The sequence below is a fragment of the Ptychodera flava genome (genome assembly GCF_041260155.1).
Source record: "Ptychodera flava strain L36383 chromosome 23 unlocalized genomic scaffold, AS_Pfla_20210202 Scaffold_24__1_contigs__length_23054250_pilon, whole genome shotgun sequence".
Taxonomy (NCBI): Eukaryota; Metazoa; Hemichordata; class Enteropneusta; family Ptychoderidae; genus Ptychodera; species Ptychodera flava.
This window is the reverse complement of record NW_027248278.1, coordinates 17028248-17052338: the sequence shown is the minus strand read 5'-3', so window position 1 is coordinate 17052338 and position 24091 is coordinate 17028248. Positions and strand designations below refer to the sequence as shown.

Sequence of the window (24091 nt, the reverse complement as noted above, 5' to 3'; positions counted from 1 at the left end):
TCGCTAATTTGCATATTTAATGAACTTTCCTAATTAGGGATGTATATCAGATTTGACTCGATCAAAATTTACCAAATTTGGTATGTATATGGAAGATACTATGATTTAACATTATTGAAAGTCATTAAGCATTTTAACTTCACCCGATTCCTAATTTGCATATTTAATGAACTTTGCTAATTAGGGATATATATTTGAATTGACTGGACCAAACTTTATGAAACTTGCTACATGTATTGAAGCTAGTATGATACAACATTCTTAAAAGTCATTAAGCATTTTTACTTCAGCCAATTCCGAATTTGCATATTTAATGAACTTTCTTAATTAGGGATATATATCTGAATTGACTTGACCAAAGTTGACAAAACTTGCTACGTTTATTGAAGACACTATGATACAACATTATTGAAAATCATTAACCATTTTTACTTCAGCCAATTCCTTTAAGTTATATATCTAATGAACTTTGCTAATTAGGGATATACATCTGAATGGACTTGACCAAAGTTGATGAAACATACATTAAAGATACTATGATGCAACATTATTGAAAGTCATTAAGCATTTTTTTCTCCAGGCAATTCGTAATTTGCATTTTCAATGATCTTTTCTAATAACGGATATATACTGGGATTCACTTGATCAAAGTTGGCAAAACATGCTATGTACATTGATGATTATACCAGGTTGAAACAATATCGAAAGTCATTTCACACTTTCATTTCAGGTAACTATTTTCGAAACACCTGACATCACTTCTAGGTCTTCTGGCCAGAGGTCCATATATCTTTCTTTCATGAATATGACTTTGTTTGTGTACCGTCTACTTACTGTCTGTTCTGTGCTGTTTTGTGTCTATGTTTACAACTACTGTCTTACGAATTTTGACCTAATGTCATTGGATTATGGATTGGTATGATTGTGATTATTTTGCATATCTAATGAGCTTTCACAGTTTGGCATATATGACTTGAAGGATTTGGCCCAAGGGAATTACACTTGCTATATAAAGTAGTGATGGAACGACAGCAGTCAAATAACTTTAATATTTTATTTCAGCTATTACATATTTGTACTTCATGAACTTTTAGAATTAATCGGCGGTGAACATTGTTCATTATGTTGATCATAATACTTTCAATGAAGTTGCAAACATGTGGCAAAGGTTCAAATTTACACATAACTGCAATATATAATGAAACACGTGAGCATTTCAGTTCATATCTGGTTTTAAGTGTGCGCGAAATTTACCAAAACACATCAAAATATGTGAGATTGACGCAGTGCATTAACCAATTCTATACTGATACAACCATAGTGGTTTGACATTCTCATTAAAAACCCTGACAAGTGCTTTGTTTTCACTGTCTGTTTTCAAAAACTGTATTGACAAAGTCTATAACATCTTGGTACACTGAAATACCATAGATGTCATCCTCCTGTACTGGGTCAATGGCACTGATCAGATCTTCCAATTCATCATCTTCTAAAGGGCAACGGACTTGGGGAACCTCAACTGTGTCCTCTGTTGTATCCTCAGGAAGAGGTCCATCCCAGTCAACACCAAAGTGAAGAATCTCGTCCTTTGTATACAATAAAGAGTATTCCATAAATGTTTAGAAATACAATGTTCTCATATAGTTCACATATGGTTTAATTTGGTTTGGTACATTTTATTATCTCCCCTGTACAAATCACAGGCAATAATGTAGCAGACGTAACTGTCTATCTGTCTATCTGGTATCTCAAGAATGTCTGACTTGATTATGTTCAAATTTGACAGATTTAGTCTCAAAGTGGTCAAGGCTAATAATTTTTTGTTGCTTAGTGTGAGTAATGTTATAAATATAAATTTTTATATTTAATGTTACACAAAGGACTATGGGTAAGATCATCTGCATGAAATTTGATGCTTTAAGACGATCATATTAGTATTCTGGCAAGAATACATTCATACTAAACTTTATTTTGCAGTGACTTGCACATTAATAGCTAATTTGCATAGTTAATTAATTTACAATTTCAGTAATTACGGTAGTCTGAAGAATTGCAGAATAGAATTTGATGTTTGCAGAAGATAAGAGCCTAACTAGTGTGAGGTTTTACTGAAAGTCATTTTACAATGTCTCCGTTCCATACTACTACTTTGCATATTTAATGAACTCAAGTTGATTAGGATTATGTATGCAGATTTACTTTATGGAAGATATGAGACTTGCAGAAGGAAATTATCTGACAAATGTAACATTTTGCTACTGTGATCGAGCAGTGTCTTGTGCGTTAATATCTATTTTGCATATTTAATGAAAGTTTGCAATTTTACGGTTATGTGTACGGAATGACAACACAGGTTTATTGACAAGTAATGAGATAAATGAGCGAAAGCACATGTTAGCAGTAAAAGTAGTGTAAAACCTGGGACATTTGGTAGATCCGTATAGCTTATTGATACATGACTGAATATTTACACAAGTTGCTACAAATACTAGGACAACAAATATGTAATTTCACCAATAATTAATGTACACTCTCACGTCTATTAATTTATTATTTGCTCACATAAACTTTTTATTTCAAGACACAGGTGAATATTCAGTTTGTATCTGGTTGCTGATAGAAGCATCACGTCAGGCAGATACAGATTCAGTGTGATAATTAGGTTAATTCAAGGTCCACTGTGATTTGCACATTAACCCTTTGAGTGCCGTAATGTTTGCCACCAAATTTTAATGCAACATTTTACCATTATTTATGAATTTTCCTGTAATTTTTCGATAATTTTGAACAAAGTGGACATTACATTTCATTGGCTACAGTTTTTTATCAACATTTTGGCAAAAATCAGAAAAAAAAATTGACTGGGGTATATTTTGTAAAGGTGACAAAAATTGACTTCGGCGCTCAAAGGGTTAAAACATATATCATAGTATCTGGGACTCCAGTGTTGTATATATGTAGATGTTACCATTTAAACAGCAAAATTAGATTTCAAAAAAGTCATATGGCGCAGTCTGACGTATAATCAATTGCAATTTTTTCCATCATTTTTACCTTCAATGTTCAATATTTTCAAATGTCCCTTGGGAGATATTTCATGCAAAAGTTGGTAGAAAAATACAGGTTGAGCAAGAAACTCTGAACAAATACAAACCTCAGTTCTTGGTTCAAACAGTTCCCTCATTGCTCTGTAACTTGAGTTAGCCATTTCCATAGAGCCTTGAATCCACAGCTGTCTTGGCGAACTGCTATTTGCAGTGCTAAGTTTGTGATGATTCCAACCTTCTTGCCAGTGACGTAGGTCTTGATTTATTCTTGGTAAGTATGTAAAGTGCAGACAAAATATATCAATGTCATTGTCTATATCAAGTAGCAATTTCTCTTCAAGAAAGTTAAACAGGTCATAGTACTTCCATAAAATACCACAAAATACATCAGCCACAAACGCTCTATTCTTTGGTTGTGCACACTCTTTCCGGCGATGAAACTACCCCTTCCTGGTCCTCTAGCTGGATGATTGAGCATGAATAGTGAAACATCTACATTTTCACCACCCTTGTCAGCCCTTACTCGAGATGGAACTCCAAACCTTCGAGTGGCATCTTCAAAACTTTCAAGGACTGTGTCAGATCGATTGTTGTCACTGCACACCAAATAGACCACCATTCTTGAAAAACCATCTATTCCACCATGTACTACCATCTTCCATCTATGTAAAATTGAAAGAAATGACATGTCAAGAAACACTGATACAGGTCCAACAATAAACTCTAAATTACATGTAAAGAAATGGACCCACTGCACTCTGTGTTTACCGATTGGAACTAATTTTGGAGAATTAGATCTTCATATTGTTCAAATTTCTCAAAAGTGGTAAGTGCCTACAGCTGAATGTTACAATATTACACATTACACAATAAAACAAGTGTATAACTACAAAATAAAAGTAGATGAGCTTAAATCCAATTATCCCAAATGTATTTACAATTGTGTTAAAAATAAACACAAATTTCTTCAGGCTGGACCTTTGGACTGTCGTTTGTTGACACTTATAATTTTCAACACTTCTGTAGGTCTCCAGTTATAATTTTCAACACTGTGTCATTTCAGGTCATAAATTCAACACTTTACTCTTTCCTTTATCACAATGACTCGCATCATCCTCTGCATAATTCATTCTTCAACAAATTTTTCTTTAGCTGTGGTACCTCCACTCTCTCAAAACAATTTATGGCACCTTCAAGAACCAGAAAACGGTGTAGCAAAGAGTGTTGTTTGTTATGATAAAATTTCAAATACTACATTCGTGAATGAATACAACTGAATGCAGGCAAAAATAAGTAGATGTCAATAATCATTGATACCAGAAATAAACCAGTGTATCCAGAAATACCAAGTGTACAAATATAGTGTGAAATAAGTTTGGCATCTACTTGAATCTTTAGGGGTGCCTAGAGATAAATATTAAAAAAACATTGATCATTTATTGCTTGGTGTGTTTTTCACAATACAGAATGAATGAATGGAAGTAAGATGACATTTTAGTATGATTTAGTGTAGCTGTAGGCCCTAAATACCAGGTTGTGGTTTCAGGCCAGAGTTTGAAATTGATGACCCAGGTGAAAATTGGCAATACTCAGATCTATAAATGACTCGACTTCAAACGTTGTCCTTCAGCTACAACATCATGTATTTACCTTGAGATTCATGATTCTCCTTTATCTAAATCTAAACCTTCTAGTCACGAGTTACCTGAGGGTCAAAGGTCAAGCGGACAAAAACAGGAAAACGTGAACTCTGATGTGAAATTTCAATAGAAATGCCTTGGGGTGGGTGTGCTCTGGAATACCCACTTCTCAATAATTTTGGTAGCACATCAAGCTCAAGCAAACCATAATGGGACTGTTTCATTCAGCAGAGTTCATGACAGCGAAGCATCTTGTATAATACGTTCAATTTTTGTGCAAACTTAAATTGCTTTCAGTCAGTTGTCTTGAATTTCAACAGGCATGTAGAAATGTGTGACATTTACCTCTAGTGCGTAATATATAGACTTTGCTTGGGTTAAAATGCGCTTACCTTATGAGTTTATGATTTCCATCTATGTGCCACAATGCGTTGGGGCATGGAACGTTGTACTGCCTTCTACGTATTGCAGTTCTTCGTCTACTGACAACTCCATCATGATCTACATGCCGAAGGCTTTCCCTTACTCGAAAAATTGGCACACGTTTACCTTCAGCAAGTAACAGTCCGTGTAGTCTTTTCATTCCCGTGTGCGGTAAACGAGTGATTGTGTCAGTCACCAACTCATCAAGTTCTTGATCAGTCAACTTGGCGTATGATTCCGCAATTGAAATGCCATACTCAGACATACGTCTTTGTATTGTTCGTACTGAAACGCCAAGCATTTTTGCTATTGTTGGCACACTAAATCTTTCTGCTACAAAGAACTGCAGCTGCTCCTTGGGAATATCGAAGTATGGTCTACCTGGCTCTCTGGAACGTAATTTGTATGAACGATAAGGCCACGAAATACTCTGCTGAATAGCAGTCGTATGCGTAGCTTGAGGCTGGTTGTCAAGAAAGTTTATCAAAGTTGTTATAGCAATGCCGAGCTGTGAAAACACGAAGTCTGGCACATCGTTATGAATACTTAACTGAACAAGTTCTTCCTCTTGGAAAACTAAATCGTCGTCGAACACAACTTCCAAATCACTTGGTACAGTAACTGAATCAAGTGCGGAAGCAATATCATACAAGTGTCCTGCAATCGTTTGTGCATTCGCCATGTTGTGCAATGACTTCTGGGTTATAAGGGGTTCAATCATGGAACAGGGTCAGAAAACGAGTTGAGATAATAAAGTGGGTCAAATAATGTCAAGACAATGTCAAGATAATGTCATAATCATGATTATTTTGTTAATTCGTTTGTTGTGTCCTTATTCAGCATCAATGTCTTGATTTGGAACTTATCTCACCATTATTATGCCATTGCTTGGTAATTCGGTCATTTTTGTGTCATTATTTGGCCATTCTTATGCGATTATTTGGTCATGATCACGACATGATCTCGACATTCTTTGACCTACTTTATTATCTGAACTCATTGTTTTACCTGTTTCATGAACCCTACCCAGAAATCCTTGCACATGGAGCTTCACAATGCAATGGCGATACAGTTGGTCCTGCAGGCTTTGTGTAAGTTTTGATGCGCGGCTTAGCACATCAAGTAGGCTTATCTAGACAAGTTATGCGTGCTCGAAAACAGACAAAAGTCACGATTTTGGATTAAAAATCTGTTGTTTACGACGGATAAAATGCGCGCCCCAATCGTAGGCCAGCAAGGCAGTGTGGCCGGAGGCCGTGGCCACAGGCGTTCTGTTGAGTGGGTAGGCCTAGTTATGTAGTTTCTGCTACGTTCCGACGTTCGCTTCCGTAGCCTTAAGCTTATCTACGGAAGAGAACGTCGGAACGTAGCAGAAACTACACTTTTAAAAACTACCCACTCAACAGAACGCCTGCAGCCGTGGCCTACAGCCCATAGGACGGGGTAACACACACGGTTCCACCCAATGTTCCTACAGGCTACAGCCCTATTTTCCGAAATCCTGTATTTTCCGACATACCTTTGTTCCGACACTCCTATGTTCCGACATACGGTATATATCAAAAAATATTAAAATGTGTAACATCCTATCGTAAAGTCCATGTTTGGAGGGAGGGTGTTTATCTCTACCCAATTTAAATATTTTCGGTCCTATTTAAAAAAGCAAATGCACAGAAAAATAGGGCTACTTATAAGTCTCAGAGCTGCCCTCTTAAAATGTGCCAAAAGCATAGCGGTGAGAAAACTTTAATATGATTTGGAACAAAATTTTTTCTGAAGAAAACGTCGAAACATAATAATTGAAATAAAAACTTTGATTTATCCGTGTGGAAAATATTATGCCGAATACAATGACATTACCGTAATTAGGCATATTAATTGGTGATATCGCTTGATCACAGAAATCAATTGTGAAAGATGTAAACAAGGTGCAACTTATTTCCGATTTCCACTTTACCCGGTTATCAGAACTTACTTTTAATTTTTGATATACTTCTGAACGATTTGAAAGCAATCAGTTTCACATGACTGGTTTCTCCAAATGTAGGAATCATTGCGGTTTTTCGATGTGATTTGAGTTGGGCTGGTTATCTTTCATTTTTATTTGAGTAGCCTACACTCGTCTATGTGGATAGCCGAAATAATATTTCGATACATGAAATTCAGTGTCTTAACGATAAACGTTATGACTTTTCTGCCTTAAAGAAGTATTTTGATTCGTTGCCGTTTCAGAACAAACAAAGCAATAAAAAGTAGTTAGGTTAGCGACCGTGCCCCTATGAGTTTACAATAAAAAAACCATGCTCGAGAATAGTTTCCGACCAACCAAAAGTATAATGTGGCATACCTGCGATAAAACATCTTCGTAGAACGAATATTTCCTTGATACTTATTAGTACCGGCTTTTCAGTCTGTAGCTTACAGATGCAACTCTAACTGGCCGTAAAATAAGATAAAAGATAAAAGTATTGTTTTCCTCATTTTTTCATAATTCCCATCTGGACTCATCTGGATGAGAAAGCTTCAATAATGGCACGAGTATGTTGAGATGATTTTGATTCTAATAATACAATCAAATGCAGTGTGGTCTAGGCTATATTTGGCAAATAAATACGACAATGTAATCGCTTTGTCAAGGTCAAACATATTTACGAAAGAGTATTAGGCCTATAATAAACTATAGATCATTAGGAATGAATCAAAAATTGATTTCGGCGTGAACTCCGGTTGAAGTCTTGCATCTACAGTGACATGTAAAAATGTTTTATATTTATTACATTGTAAATAAGACATAACAACCAGAAAACTAGCTCCTGCAGAAGCCTTAAGCTTAGAATATATAGGGGTGTCGGAAACAGGGATGTTGCAACATGGAGCACGGTGTTGGAGCTTTAGGGCGCGGACGGTCACCATCCACTGCGTCCACATTGGCAATTTTACGCGAGAGACTTCAGAAACTTCGCATCTAATAAACATAAACACATATTAAATCTTGGTCGCGCTTCGCTCCATTGAACTGGGGTATAGTAACATAAGCTTATGGACATTTTTAACACAGCACGGAGCTTTTAACACAGCTCGGCGATTTTTTTTTAACACAGCGCGGCGATTGTCGTTTTCGTCCACGGTATCGATACCTTTACTGATCTCTGTGTGGTAGGCTGGGTGTAACCTATAGCCGTGCGTACGTACAGGTCTTGTGTGTTATACGGCCTCCACCATATAACACAGCAGGCCCACGGAACGTTTCGTAGATCGTCGTCGGATGAGAAGTGACTGACACTGTGAGGCCGAAGGCCGAACCTCGGTCTTAGTCACTTCCCATCCGACGACGATCTACGAAACGTTCCGTGGGCCTGTACCATAATAACGCGAGAACACACGCTACACAGACCTGCACGCTGGGCTAGGTGTAATATTATGATAGCTAATACTACAGGCCACCGTCGGCTACCCACCACACAGCCCAGTTCCGCCGCCGAAAAACAATCGTTTTTAATCCAAAATTGTGGTCGATCTCAGTTTTCGAGCACGCCCAACTATTCTAGATACGCGATATGCTGAGCTGCGCTTTAAACCTTACGCAAAGCCAGCTTTTCTTTCTCTATGCGAGGGAACAGACCGTATCAACTACGCCATTGTGAATTTCCATGTGCAATGATTTCTGGGTAGGGTTCAAATGCAGGTCAAATAATGAGTTCAGATAATAAAGGAGGTCAGACAATTGAAAGCCAAGAGAATGTCGAGATAATATTGTAATCATGACCAAATAATCGCATAATAATGGCTAAATAATGACACAAAAATGACCAAATCACCAAATAATGAAATAATAATGATAGGAGAAGTTCTAAATCAAGACATCAATGCCGAATAATGGCAAAAGAACCGAATTAACATAATAATGTCAAGACAATATCAAGAGAATGTCAAGACAATGTCATAATCATGACCAAATAATCGCATAAGAAAGACCAAATAATGACATAAAAATGACCAAATCACCAAATAATGGAATAATAATGATAGGAGAAGTTCTAAATCAAGACATCAATGCCGAATAATGGCAAAAGAACCGAATTAACATAATAATGTCAAGACAATATCAAGAGAATGTCAAGACAATGTTGTAATCATGACCAAATAATCGCATAAGAAAGACCAAATAATGACATAAAAATGACCAAATCACCAAATAATGGAATAATAATGTTAGATAAGTTCTAAATCAAGACATCAATGCCGAATAATGGCAAAAGAACCGAATTAACATAATAATGTCAAGACAATATCAAGAGAATGTCAAGACAATGTCGTAATCATGACCAAATAATCGCATAAGAAAGACCAAATAATGACATAAAAATGACCAAATCACCAAATAATGGAATAATAATGATAAGATAAGTTCTAAATCAAGACATCAATGCCGAATAATGGCAAAAGAACCGAATTAACATAATAATGTCAAGACAATATCAAGAGAATGTCAAGACAATGTCGTAATCATGACCAAATAATCGCATAAGAAAGACCAAATAATGAAATAAAAATGACCAAATCACCAAATAATGGAATAATAATGATAAGATAAGTTCTAAATCAAGACATCAATGCCGAATAATGGCAAAAGAACCGAATTAACATAATAATGTCAAGACATATCAAGAGAATGTCAAGACAATGTCGTAATCATGACCAAATAATCGCATAAGAAAGACCAAATAATGACATAAAAATGACCAAATCAAATAATGGAATAATAATGATAAGATGAGTTCTAAATCAAGACATCAATGCCGAATAATGGCAAAAGAACCGAATTAACATAATAATGTCAAGACAATATCAAGAGAATGTCAAGACAATGTCGTAATCATGACCAAATAATCGCATAAGAAAGACCAAATAATGACATAAAAATGACCAAATCACCAAATAATGGAATAATAATGATAAGATAAGTTCTAAATCAAGACATCAATGCCGAATAATGGCAAAAGAACCGAATTAACATAATAATGTCAAGACAATATCAAGATAATATCAAGACAATGTCATAATCATGACCAAATAATCGCATAATAAAGACCAAATAATGACATAAAAATGACCAAATCACCAAATAATGGCATAATAATGATGAAATAACTTCCAAATAAAGCCATCAATGCTGAATAATGTCAAAACAACCGAATTACCAAATAAGTTCATAATCATGTCAAAATAATATCCATATAATGATCAAATAATTGCAAAATAATGGCCAAATACTGATGTAATTATCATTAAATCACCAAACAATGGAATAATAATAATGAGATAATTTTAAATAAAGTTTCAAGATAATTTGGCGGTGTTCTCACCCCATAATCATCTATATGACCTTGGTCACGATCATCCAGTCTGCTGCTATCATGTATGCTATTTCAGAGACAACTGTGTGTACCAGACAGATTGTTCAATGTCTTCAATATATATCAAGATAAATGTCTGTTCCTATTTTCATTTTTCATTGTTTTTTAGCAACTCTTTCACTTTCTTCCGAGTGTAGAGGTCCAACCTTACCATAAAAAAACGTAGGACTGTACCATAAATGTATGTTGAAAAAGAGAATCCACAAAATACATGTCTCTGTGGGATTTGTAACCTGATTCTCTGTAAATGTGACATACAGGGACACCAATGTTATTGAATAGAATAAAGTTCTTACAATACTTTTTACATATGTATTACATTCATAACAATTTTAAACTTTACAAGAAAAAGGGACAATTTGGTTACTGTTTTTGACCTTTCCAGGGAAGAAAACATAGGATACTTGGACAAAGTCCTCAGTGTACAAAATGATGATGGTATATAACTGCCAAAGTGTCAAAAATTACTTTTTTGCTGAATGCAAATAGATGATTTCGTTAGTGACCTCTAGACAAAATGAATTTTTCCTTCTTAAACTTGCTTTCCTATGAGAAATGAACATTTTCACAAGGGTAAGCTGATATCACTATCTATATGAAAGGCACTGCCAATTGAGATTTCATTACAAAAGCTTTCATGAGGTCGAAATGTAAGTCTATAAATTCAGCCATGCATGGTGAGCTGTACACTTGAATGTTGAATTTGATTTTTTGGTACACATTGTAAAATGTTTCACTGAATGTGTAATCTGATCTGGCTGCGAGCATTGACATTGTGCACAGTTGACCAGCATTTCAGCATGTTTCACAAAGTCGAACGACACAAACTCCTTTTTTTATCAAACTAAAAACTCATTGAAAAATGCTCAAAAATGAGCACTTTGTCCCTTTAACCTCCCATGTGGTCACTCATAAAACTTCGACCTTACCTTTACATCCTCCTCTTCTTCTGATACTTTAGTAGAAAGGTTGCCAATGGCGCCCCCAGTAATGCAATATTTAAATAATTTTCTTTTGTTTACTCCATTGTGTTGTGCTTGCAATGCAGATTAATGTGATTTCCAAACATATTTTACCTTTGAAAGCAAATCAATAACTTCAGCAATATTGAAACATTTACTGAAATTCCTTAACTTTTTCCTGTTTTCTGTAACAGAATGCGTCAAGCGAAGTTTGTATCGTAATAGTTGGCAATAAATCAGACAGACATGTCAACAGAGAAGTTGGAACAGAGAGAGCGACGCAGGTCAGTTTCAAATCAATTCTTGAAATCGGTCATGAAAAGTTTGAAAAGCCTTCAACATTGGGAACAACATATATTTCAAAATGAGTCTGACATTTAACACAAAAGACAATTGCCCTAGCATATGCACATAGTCTGTGAATCTTTGCTTGATTTTCAAAATAGAGCAAGTGTTCCTACCCTATACAACACAAGGAGTTTCGTTTTTCACATGCTTTAATTATCCACAGTCCCTAGGGTCAGTTTTAGTGTACATCACTGGAGACCCCTCCGAGGAAAACCCTTTCAGTCGTGGTTGGTGTCTGTCCAGTACCGTAGTCTTCACATGTCGAAATAAATTTTAATGGAGCCTAGTTGTTGAAGTCAGAATATTGTCTGTGTGTCTCAGACAAGATATGTCTTTGATCCATCGATGAATGTCACATGCACCAGACAGTGATTTTCATAACATAATTCTGCTGAAAGTGTACAGGTATTTACAAGCATGCTTCAGAGTCTGGATTTTTTACAAAATCTTTGTATGGTTCAGTTTTAGAGCGTTTAACATAGATAAATAAATAAATGAAGAAATACAAATCAATGAAAAATAAATTAAAATTTTACTATGCCCACATTGTCCTCAACATTATTGTGGTTTAAATCTGTTGATTTAAAAGTTACTTCTAATTCCTTTCATTGTGTTTCATTTAATTCCCACAGCTTGCCCAAAGTTATGAACTTGAACTTCTAGAAACCAGTGCCAAAACCAATCACAATGTGGAACATGGATTCAGAGTACTAGCCAATCAGATGTTGATGAAAAATAAACAACGGGTGAGTGATGTAAATGACACCTTATGGGAAATCTTAGTATAGGATAAAGCCCGAGTACGAGGGCTCTTCTGGTATATAAAGTCCAATCCAACGATAAAATGTCGAGGCCGCAGGCAGAGACATTTTATCGTAGGGTTGGACTTTATATACCAGAAGAGCCCGAGTACGAGGGTTTTATCCGACTTAAAAACTATCGCCCCTAACTGATATATTTTTGTTTTCAATGTGTTTACGTCAACCGTCCCCTTTGTCAATGTAACATGTTTAGGATATGAATTAAAACTTTTATTTGTGAAATAGCCTTCCAATGTAATGGAACATCCTATAAATGCCCTAGGACACATTATATAAATGCCCTAGGGCACAGCAGATTTTGTGTTGCAGCTGGTTTCCACTGTGTTACCAAATTTGAATATTAAAACGTACCAGATGTCTACAGAATATGACATGTTCACTTTTGATTGGACCGTACTTTACTATGGTGCTGTCATTCGTTTCTGGAAATTGGTGACCAAGGCTTTATGAGTAGATAAAACACCCTGAATTGAGCACTCTGATTGGTCAATCAACAGTAGATAGTTTTAAGAGTGTGTTAAAGTCATGTTGTATCTAAACATCTTGAAGGGGATAGGTTGATAAGGTTCGTAACCATACAGCATTGCGAACTGTTTGATTAGGCCAACCACAAAAACCTGGTAGCTTCACTTTGATTTTGAATAATAAACTGATTCAAGCAGAATGAGAGAACAATGCATATCACGCCCCTGAATTTAGACACATAGTACTCTTACCAGTTCCAAGATGCAATTTGTACCAAATTTGCACATTATATTCTTAACTACAATGAATAAAATGACACTTTTGTTTGGCAATTAAGTTCTTACATTTTGAAAATTAGTCAATTCCCTTTTCCTTGTCATATTTTGGATTGTCAGTCTTTCAACCATTGACATAATTAAGAATGAGAATAGATTATACAAAACAAATTTATTTTCTTTCTGTATAAAGTCCAGTTTCAAACGAGGTACAGTATCAAGTTTTCAACTTAATTTTTTTCATTAAAACCAAAGTTTTGGTGTTCAACCCCAAGTATGTATCCCCTTTCCTTTGAATGAACCATATTGCTACTAAACTTTAGACTCTGCTTTTTGATAACACATAGTGTGAGGGGATTTCCTGTCATCTTCGATGAGAAATCTTGCTTTGAAAACACATAAGTCCAATGCCACCTTAAAGACAAGTCATTGACAATGACATAGTCCCCACTTGTAATAGGAGTATTAGTCTTGATAGGGCAGGGAAATGTGGTCATTAAGAAGTATCACTGGAGTGTATATGTTCAGATCTATGGACACATAGGTCTATGTCATTGTTCCCAATTTGAAACAAGAGGCATGTCTAAGTTATTGTTCTAAATCGGGAAAAAAGATCAGACCTCTAGCTGTATTGGCCAGCCAAGAAATCCATATGCGCATGATAAATGGGGTACAAGATGTGACACCTTAAGGTCTATTATCCTATCAAAATTGAAGCGTAAAGAACTTGTGGTTACTGAGTTATGCATATATATGCATAATCAGGGTCAAAGGTCATCAAGGTCACGTGACATTTTGAAAAAAAATTGTATCGCTAATTAATCCATATATGCCGAAATTCAGACCTCTAGCTTTATTGGCTTGCCCACAATTATATATGTACATAATTAATGAGGTAAAGCATGTGTTGTCATAAGGTCTCCCATCCTACTAAATATAAAGGACATAGCACTTGTGGTTACTTATTTATTGACATAATCGTGTATTTTAGGTAAAAGGTTATCGAGGTCACATGACATTTTGTCAAAAAATTTACATCCTATAGTCTAACCCTATATACAAAAAATCATACATTTAGCTCTTTTGCAGTGTTCTCCCTAGGTCAAGGGCAAGCATGTCGGAAATTTGCATAAAATTTACATAATGAATTTGCATACATTAACATATATTTAAATACATACACACATAAAACAGTCACTGCAAATTGTAGTCATTTAACATGCGTTTTATTTACTTACACACACTTGTGCATGAACATACATATCAGGGGAATAAACAATTAAGTTTACAGGTAGCACCACGAACTGCAATAAATTCATACATGAAAACTGAACGGTCACATCTTGGTTTCTTCAGCAATCCAACTTCAGTTGTAAAAATTCAACTCGTACGCTCATTGCATGGAGAAACGTTTGCGATGAAACATTGCGTCACTTGTTTACGAAATTATACAGAGCAACGAAGCCACACAATCAGGGCTGTGTCACCAGCGAGTTTTTGAGCACATGATTACGGTCACGGTCCCAATGAATAGAGGGACTGTTACGGTTTACCATAACAGAAAATTCAGACGTATTTACACGAATGATAGTCACCAAAATTTATGAAACCCCTGTCGTTTTAGTAACTTGCCTCCTTAGCGAACCTGAAACGAGACCTGCACTTGAAAACAGCGCGAAACGCTCAAAGCCCACACATCGACCGCCATCTTGGAAATCGCCTGACCTGTTTACGTCACATGGCACTGTAGACATCATTTCGCGACCAAAATGTTAATCCAAACTCATATTTTTAAAAACTTTGCGCGAAATAAAAAAAAGATTACAAGAATGCAAAAGAACGATTGTACGGTTAGCCAAAAAACTTGTAAAATTACAGTGACCCCAACATCGAGAAACTAGGTCAAGTCAGCGTAGCGTAATATGACGCACACGTAACGTGTGCAGCCCACGGACTCTACCGTTCTCCTGCTCTGATACTTTCACCGTTTGTCTCAACAACAAGAACAGAAAATAATTAAAATACAAATGCACATTCGTAATACTGCCATGGAGATTTCATGTAGACTAACCGTCATCAGGTATAGACGCCTTATAAACCTTTCTTGAGGGTCGCAATTTTGACCGATAGCTTTGACCACCAGCATTTTCATGGCGTCGACGTCACTGTTATGCCCCCCACGTAACTTGATAAACGGCCATTGACACGACGCTCGATCAACACGATCAAAGTCGCGGTCACACCGATGTGCCGCTCGGCCGGTGTTTTTCAACACCTTTGTACGTGTCAATTGATTAATGTAAACTCGTCAATCAACACGAAAAAGTCTATTCAGGACTAAAAACGATGTTGATAAGGCTAGTTTTGGCAGATGTCCCATGCCAATGAATACACTGAGCCGTCAAGTGGGGCTGTCAATCAAGGGTGTCGGAAAAAAATCTGAAGCGTCACGGCATTGTAGCAAGCGTCACGGCGATCAAGGCAAGCGTCACGGAGACGTGATGCTTGAAGGGCCTAGGGAGAACACTGTTTTGGCTGGCTCAAAATTAGATATGTACATAATTAATGAGGTACAATATGTGGCGTCATAAGGTGTCCCATCATACCAAATATGAAGGGTGTAGCACTTGTGGTTCCTGAGTAATGGACAAATATGTATATTTGAGGTCAAACGTCACCAAGGTCACATTATATTTTGTCAAGAAAATTGTATTGATAAGTTATCCCTATATACCAAAAATCAGACCTCTAGCTCTATTGGCTCGCTCAAAATTAGATATGCGCATAATTAATGAGGTACAATATGTGGCGTCATAAGGTGTCCCATCATACCATATATGAAGGGTGTAGCACTTGTGGTTACTGAGTTATGCACAAATATGTATATTTGAGGTCAAAGGTCACCAAGGTCACGTGACATTTTGTCAAAGTGTCTGAGATATTTGCGTGAACGGATGGACTCATGGATGGACTCATGGACGGACATGACCCAATTTAAAAGCCCCCTGGACTTTATCTGTGGGGACTAAAAACTGTGTCACTGTATCCTTTTTGCAATATGAATACGATGAGAAACTAAATTTTTATTTTTCTTGGCCTTATACATGGGAGTCTATGGACTGCCTTATACATGGGAGTCTATGGACTGCCTTATACATGGGAGTCTATGGACTTCCTTATACATGGGAGTCTATGGACTGCCTTATATATGGGAGTCTATGGACTGCCTTATACATGGGAGTCTATGGACTGCCTTATACATGGGAGTCTATGGAGTCTATGGAGGTGAAAACTAAAAAGTCCTCTAACACGGCCAAATTTGATCGCATTGTGAAACAAATCGACGTGCATCTGTATGAGGTAGGGTATTATCCTTGTACCAAGTTTGAACGAAATCACTCCAGGCGTCTTTGAGATATCTGCGTGAACGGACGGACGGACGGACGGACGGACAGACGGACGGACGCACGGACATGACCAAACCTATAAGTCCCCCCGGACGGTGTCCGTGGGGACTAAAAACATAGTGGAGGGACTGTGATCTGTAATTTTGGGTACCAATAGGATGAGTTGTGACCATTTTCACACAATGTCAGCAGTTTTTCTCCTGAACTATAGTGTAGGTATTGAACACTATCCTGTACACACTTCTGACAGTGAAACATATGAGCCAGAGACATTCCGGCAATTGTCCAGTGGGTCCCTAGAAAAGATCCAAACTGGATGTGCAGAGGCCTTGTATATATAATGCTTTGGTGTTTGGAAATGGTCAGTGTTACAGAATGCCATTCAGTAAGGTTTTTTAGCATACATAAATCACTTTTTCTCGATGGTAATCTCTCTTGAGGGACCATGGTAGAAGTTACTAATTATGGTACCTAAGTCCATGCTAGTGTATCATAACTACATGTGTAAGAAAAGTATAAAGAAAGATATACTAAAGATTCAAAGTTAAATCATAGCTGTTAAATTAGATGGGATAAATTTAGGGCTGAATTTTTTACATCTTTGAAATTCAATTGTATGCTCTACTTCACCTGAAACATTCATGTTCTGTTTTTGTATTTTGCAAGACTGCCATCTTTTATAATAAGGGAATTTCAAGTTGTTCTCAATATTGTATTTTTTATTTTCCAATTTTCAGATAAATCGAAAGGACAATGTACACCAAACAATACATGGCAGTGAACTCTACAACTCAGGGGACCAATCATCATTCACCAGTGGTTGCAGATGCTGAGAGTAGAGAAAGCACAAACCAATAAACAAATATGGCTGAAATAGTACTTTTTAAAATACTATTTATTTTTATCAAGAAAGCAGTGACCAGAAACAAATTTATTGAAACAGTCTTCCATAATACCCAGATGATTGTATCAGATTCAATGAGTCATGGATGCAAATTTCTGCCTTCAGTCTTGATACAACATTGTATTTTTCTTTCAAATCATGTACAAGAGATGATTGATCACTGTAAAACCACACCCAAAGCAAATGAACCCCATTGCATTTACTTTAAACAGCTTTATGAATGAAAGTTTGGAAGTGCAAAATTCATAACAGTATTATCATTTTAACCCCACCAAAACATACACTGAACTGCTAAGATAAGCTATTAGAATTGTGAACTGATGATACTTTTATGAAAAACAAATACATTTCAAAACAACTGCCTCCCCCCCCCCCCCCCCCCCCCCTACACACACAATTAACTGCTAAAATAAGCTATTGGAATTTCGACCTTATGATACGTTTTTGAAAAATAAACATCTCAAAATAAAATCTAAATGTGAGTGATGCAGATGATCCATAGGATTGTACATATAATTTATGCGAATTCATACTCGGTCAGGGACCAAGCCCCCTTGATGCAAGGAGTTCATATGTTATGCATGTGTCATCAATGTCAGAACAAAGTTCTGTACTCTTACTGATCATATCCAATCTGTCCAGTTCCTTTCACCCAGAAAATTGTCTTCTGGTTTTCATATCAAAGTAGCTAGTTTCTTTTCAGATCTGCTTCAAGAAAAACCGCATACATAACCATCAGATATTAAGCATCATATCTCAGGTGTGACAAACAAGCTAAGGCTAATTTTCTGACAAAAAGACAATCTTGAAGTGATCATGAAGCCAAATTTGAATAATCTTTGGGTTCACAGCTGTTTAGTATGTAAATGTACAAAAAAACATTAAAATACCAGTAATCCAAGGAACAGTCTATGAGTAAAGTTATGTGAAGTTCAAAAAATGAAGTTGTCATGGTGATAATGAACTATGTCAGGATGACATTAATGATACTCTCTCACCCCTATTTATTAATGTATAGTTCCAAGCATCGATTGAAAATTATTTGTACTGGTCTTGTTGTGAAAGAGTTATTTTCATAAGCATTTGCTGTTATACTAACCAAGCTGATGCATTTACATTCCTCTACATAACTTTACCGGTATTCATATGTAAACACAAAGATTTATACTGAACTATTGGACATAAGATTTTATTCAGAATATATTTACTAAGTATATTCATTACTTTTTTATTTTACATTTTAGAGTTCAATATCTCAATCTTTGACCTGGTCACACCCTGTTGTTTCCAGTGAACAGGTCCACATGCTATATTGAAAACCATAGATCAGGGCAACCATGGTGATTTAGACATCATAATGATAGGCATCTTTGAAATATGTAGCTTTCTATTTTCAGATAAAATTATCTGAGTTTCCCTGGTAAATCTATCACAATATCATAATGTTAGTGGCAATAGATAATTTATGATAACCAAATGGCACCAAACCACCTTTTTTTTAATAAAATTTGCAAAAATTGCATGAGTGTAGACTGAGATTGTAGCAAAAAATTGTCGGGGTGATTGGATTTATTTGCATATTTAATGCAAGTACAGTGCAGGTATTATCACATATATAGAAAGTTGATGTGCCAACTATCACATTTCCATAAGAGTTCTTACCTACCATGTGTAACTTTCTCACCAACTTCCACACAGATTCACACAAGTTGATCAAACCTTTGTCATTTATGTGGAAATTTTTTTGCTTATCTGCTTTACTATTTACTAATTCTTTGCGAAAATGTTGTTTTAAATGGTAATAATAATAATAATATTTATTCTTCTATAGCGCATTACATCATAGTATAAAATCTCAATGCGCTTTACAACACTTATAGATAAAAAGAAAGTACATTAAAGTTGTCATAAAAAAAAATTAAGTAACATTACAAACAAGCATCCATAAACAAACACGTACACACACGCACACACACACACTCGAGCTAATGTAAAACTAAGCAATCTGGTAAAATATCAAAATTGTACACGCTAAAAGGTTCAACTTTAAAAACACAATTGGAAAACACTAATGGAGTATGTAAAAAGGTATCAAAAGACATTGCAGGTGCACTACTAACTCACAATATATGTCTTCATGACAAGAACTATAAGAAAAGTGTTGATGACAAGAACTTTAAGGAACACACAAAAAAGGTTATTTAAGAACAGTAAACCAGTTTACAGTTCAGAAAAAGTGTTAACTAGGAAAGTTTGAAAGTGCGGTATATATGCATATTGACATTCCAGAACATAAAAAAGAAGATGACAATGTTTCCTGCGACTGAGACGAGAGATGACAGCTGAGAAACTTCTCCCCTTTTTTTCTGTGGAATATTGGATGTGATGTGTTACAAAACACATTTTGACCGACCATATTGAGGTGACAGGATATGTTTTGTTTCCTTCGGGCCATCTAAACCAGTCTTGTTTTTTCGGCCTAGGGCCTCAAGCAACAACTGTATGCTGTTATATTGTTGCCTTATAAAATATTGTGAAGTATCTACTTCTAAAGGGACAGTAGCTGTAGATTTTCATGATTTTATTCACCATTTTTTGGCAACAACTACTGTTTCTTGTTCTCACCCCTCCAAAGCATGTTGATATACACTGTAGTTAGCTTGTCAATGTGTAGACTGCATTGTTATTGAATTCTACGGTAGTCTGGACTAGAATTTGAATGTAAACAATAACCATGCATTTTACACATATAGCTGTGGCGTTGACATACTGAATTTGGAGTTTTAACGTGCTTTTGGTAGTAAAGCAAGAACTAACAAATGATATATAAAGAAATAATAGTGAAAAGTAATAAAAGTTACAGTCACAGGCCCTTTGAAGAATCTATCAGAAAATGATGAGTTAATTTTAAAAAATATTTTAACAGACAATGTATTCAACTATCTGTATGATATGAAGATTACATTAATGTGTATAATACATCATTAAAGAAGCTCTATGCTGAATAAATTTACAAAATCAATGACAATGTGGAAATAGCCGTTTTTGACGTTATCTCAATTGTTTTAATTTCTTTTGAAAAATTGTATAGTACTGGACTTTGCAGTTATATATATATATGTGTGTGTGTGTGTGTGTAATGTTATGATATATGTCTCCAAGTAACTGAGTTTCTAGTATTTGAAAGAATATTAATTTTAAAGAGGCACTCCCACTTGGTAACATTTTTAAAACACATTTTTTTAATTCCAACGGTCGATATTTGACGTGTCAACTTTGCGCGGATCGCGAGATATCGATAAAAACGTCAATTCCTGAGCGTATCTTTCACATCCCGAAGTTTTACGATCATTTCTGATTATGACCCGAAATCCACCGAAAGTTTGTTGTTGTGCTGATTGACGATATTCTAGGGAGTCTACAATAAGTTCGAATGACGCAATTTTCTCCTCCCACTGCGAAGACTTTACATACAGCATTATGTCTTCACTTCAGGTAAGTTTTTTTTAAACTTCTTAGTTTTTGTCGTTTTCATTATTCTCAGTCAGTTCTATTATATTTTTAACCAATGCCACATAGATACCAGTCTTTACGTGTAAAATATTAGCCACCTCTGATGACCACATTTTGTCATCTGCCACACAGTTACGCGTGGTTCGATACATAGCGGCCGCCGTGCGCGCATGGTATGCATGCATACCACATGGCGGCTGCTATGTATCAATCGCATGTATCTGTGTTTGTCACCTATGCGAATTCTGGTGGAATCAGCAAACTGTGTTTTCCGTTTTTTTCTCCGAGTCAGTAGACTCAACTTTCCCCCACGGGGCATGACCGATCATCGACGCGAGTGGTACTGTGGCGTACAGAAGCGTTTAGCGTAGACTAGTACTCCATAGCTTAGTTGACAATGGCTCCAGTGCCGAACGTTCGATGTTCGGAAGCTGAATTTAGGTGGGCCACAGGAATTCAAACTTTTACTTTTTTGACGACATGTTTTTATTGATATCTCGTCATCTGCGCAGTTGCCACATCAAATATTGACCGTTGGCATTAAAAAAATGTATTTTAAAAATGTTACTAAGTGGGAGTGCCACTTTAAGGTAAGGGTCAACTGATGAAGCCAGAATGTCTTATAATGGTCTAAAACTACCGACATATGCTAAGACTGTACTAAATCAATAATAACATGATAGCCTTTTTAATAAGTTTTAATTCAGAGACGATGTGACTTTTAATTTCCAGAGGAAGTTGGTCACTAGATTGTTTTTTAAAATCTTGGTAATCCAGTGACCTTAAAAGTCACTTTTAAACATTGGTGACTCTATTGTATGGCTTGGTGCCATAACTTTTGCCTCTATTCTTGTTGACTCCCTAGAACAGTATTAATCAAAAATTTAACAAAACAGCTATAATGACGAGTATGAAGGCATAGAATTCATTTGTCAATAGGAACACAACAATACACACAAAAGGTGCTGGTAAGGCTATAAATACTATATACGTGAAAATACTTTCAGAAAGAATTAAGAAATGATCTCGTCATCGTGTACAACAGTCATGAAAATACCAAAACTTTTGCCATAAAATGAAAAGGGAACTGACATACATAATTAAGCAATAACCCCCGCCGCAGGAGGGTATACACGAGATTTTGGTACAATGCGCGACATATAGCACGAGCCGATAGGCGAGTGCTATATGGAGCGAATTGTACCAAAATCGAGTGTATACCCGACTTCGAAGGGGGTTATTGCTATTATATTATATCAACTTGTGTGTCTTTGTCGTCTTGGTCCGGCATTTTCGTCAGTTTCAGCCCAAAATGCAGAAAAACTGACGTCTGAGAGATGGAACGTCGGAAAATCATCGCCCGAGACCGAGCATTTTTATAAGTTTGGATTACGTTGACAACACACGAACACAATATCCTACGATAACATACGCATTACGTTCATCAAAATTATTAATATTTACATGCAACACGAACTGCTTCAGACACAGAAATGGGTCAAGAGTTCAAAGCAAAAGAAAAAGTAACAATTTTTTTCGTAAATTTACATAAAAACAATAGCGCTGGCTTTTTTTTTTTTGCGTAGTACACTAAAAATAGATTTGTCTCATTCACTGTCAGTCGGGTGTGCGCCAACCGTCGTAACATTCAGACAGAGGAGGTGGTGCAGTGGGGTTACAGGTTCTATTTTTTATGGATATTTTGGGTGGATAATTTGTGCTAGAAAACGTGCAGTTTTGAAATAATCCAGACATGGATTACGGCGACTGTATGAACAGTTGTAATATGCGAGCAGAGTGTGTTGCCCGATTCAGCGAGAGCTGGACGCTGACACAGCGATTTTCGTCGCAGTCGCCAGGAATGATCGCATTGTTATTTTGAACTTCTTCAAGTTCTTGGGCTACATCGTTAGAACACCCTGGTCTGTTACAGCCCAAACTCTAGGAAGGAATATCTGACGTACCGTTACAGTGAGGAAGTTTCAATTTATTTGTGTATGAACGAATACTAGTAGTACTTCGTTTTAAAGAGCGGTATCAGCGTCTCGACTCCTGCTGAATCGATCAAGCAACTACACAGTGCGCTGTTACCTATACAATTTTGTACATCATCATACCAAAATAAATGTGTTGCTTCGGAGATTTCTTTCACCATAGACCGCTTATTTTCACCAAGAGCTGAGTTACAGAACCATACTTTATCTCTGTATCGAAATTCGAACTCGGTCTTTGAAACAAAGCGGACTGTTTCGGATTAAGTTCAGAGCCACATCGTTCAAATGCACCGACCGGGCAATTTTCAAAAATGCTTGTTTAGGGGCCCGTTTTACCACCGCTATCAGTGCTAAAACAATATTTTAGCATCGCTCTCGTCCAATCAGAATGGCGCATGGTAGCATGATATAATATAATAGATTTTTTAAGACAAACATATGTTATTTCAGAAAATGACCATAATCTATTGTACAAATAATGTTGTAACAAACAATGTGTTCATGTGGCTGTAAATTATTTTACAGTTCATTTTACATTTTACAGTACATTTGTTTATCACACCATCATACAAGTTGTATGCATAATACTTTTATCAAAATCAATGCTAGGTCAAAATAAACCATTTTTGACATCATTTTAGTCGTTTTCATTTCACTTAAAAATTATTTTATTATTTTTGTCTGACCCACGGAAAAGATATAGTATACACCACAGACCTTTGATCTTTGGTATTTGCCTTAAAGAGGCACTCCCACTTGGTAACATTTTTAAAACACATGTTTTTAATGCCTTTAATGCCCACGGTCGATATTTGACGTGGCGACTCCGCGCGGATCGCGAGATATCGATAAAAACATGTCATTTCCCGAGCGTA

At 36.2% G+C, this 24091-nt stretch overlaps 2 protein-coding genes across 3 annotated transcripts in view; one reads left to right on the top strand and one right to left on the bottom strand.

Annotated features, from left to right (window-relative positions):
* The window catches only part of LOC139125057 (ras-related protein Rab-13-like), a 50577-nt gene extending 29846 nt beyond the window's left edge, over positions 1–20731 (top strand). Inside the window, exons 5-7 of the mRNA XM_070691169.1 lie at positions 11684–11773; positions 12470–12583; positions 17543–20731. Of these exons, the coding sequence (XP_070547270.1) occupies positions 11684–11773; positions 12470–12583; positions 17543–17638 (300 nt within the window). The 3' untranslated portion in view covers positions 17639–20731. The remainder of the gene's footprint in view (positions 1–11683; positions 11774–12469; positions 12584–17542) is intronic.
* On the bottom strand, positions 1071–5955 carry LOC139124939 (uncharacterized). 2 transcript variants are annotated; one of them, XR_011550099.1, is made up of 3 exons: positions 5080–5955; positions 3155–3709; positions 1071–1586 (listed from the first exon to the last, which is right to left on the bottom strand). XR_011550099.1 is itself a non-coding variant. In XM_070691056.1 (3 exons), exons 2-3 carry the CDS (start codon positions 3212–3214, stop codon positions 1365–1367), a joined length of 282 nt encoding a protein of 93 aa, XP_070547157.1. In that variant the 5' UTR covers positions 3215–3709; positions 5080–5938; the 3' UTR covers positions 1071–1364. The 2 variants fall into 2 exon arrangements, 1 of the variants encoding a protein (XP_070547157.1); XM_070691056.1 differs by having other exon boundaries at positions 5080–5938.
* Positions 20732–24091: the final 3360 nt, after the last annotated feature.

Bases quoted from the DNA above. Each gene is read 5' to 3' on its own strand.
- LOC139124939 (XM_070691056.1), bottom strand. From the start codon at position 3,214: ATGGAAATGGCTAACTCAAGTTACAGAGCAATGAGGGAACTGTTTGAA. The intron at 1,587-3,154 runs GTTTGTATTTGT...TTGTATACAAAG, and splicing joins TGTTTGAACCAAGAACTGAG to GACGAGATTCTTCACTTTGG.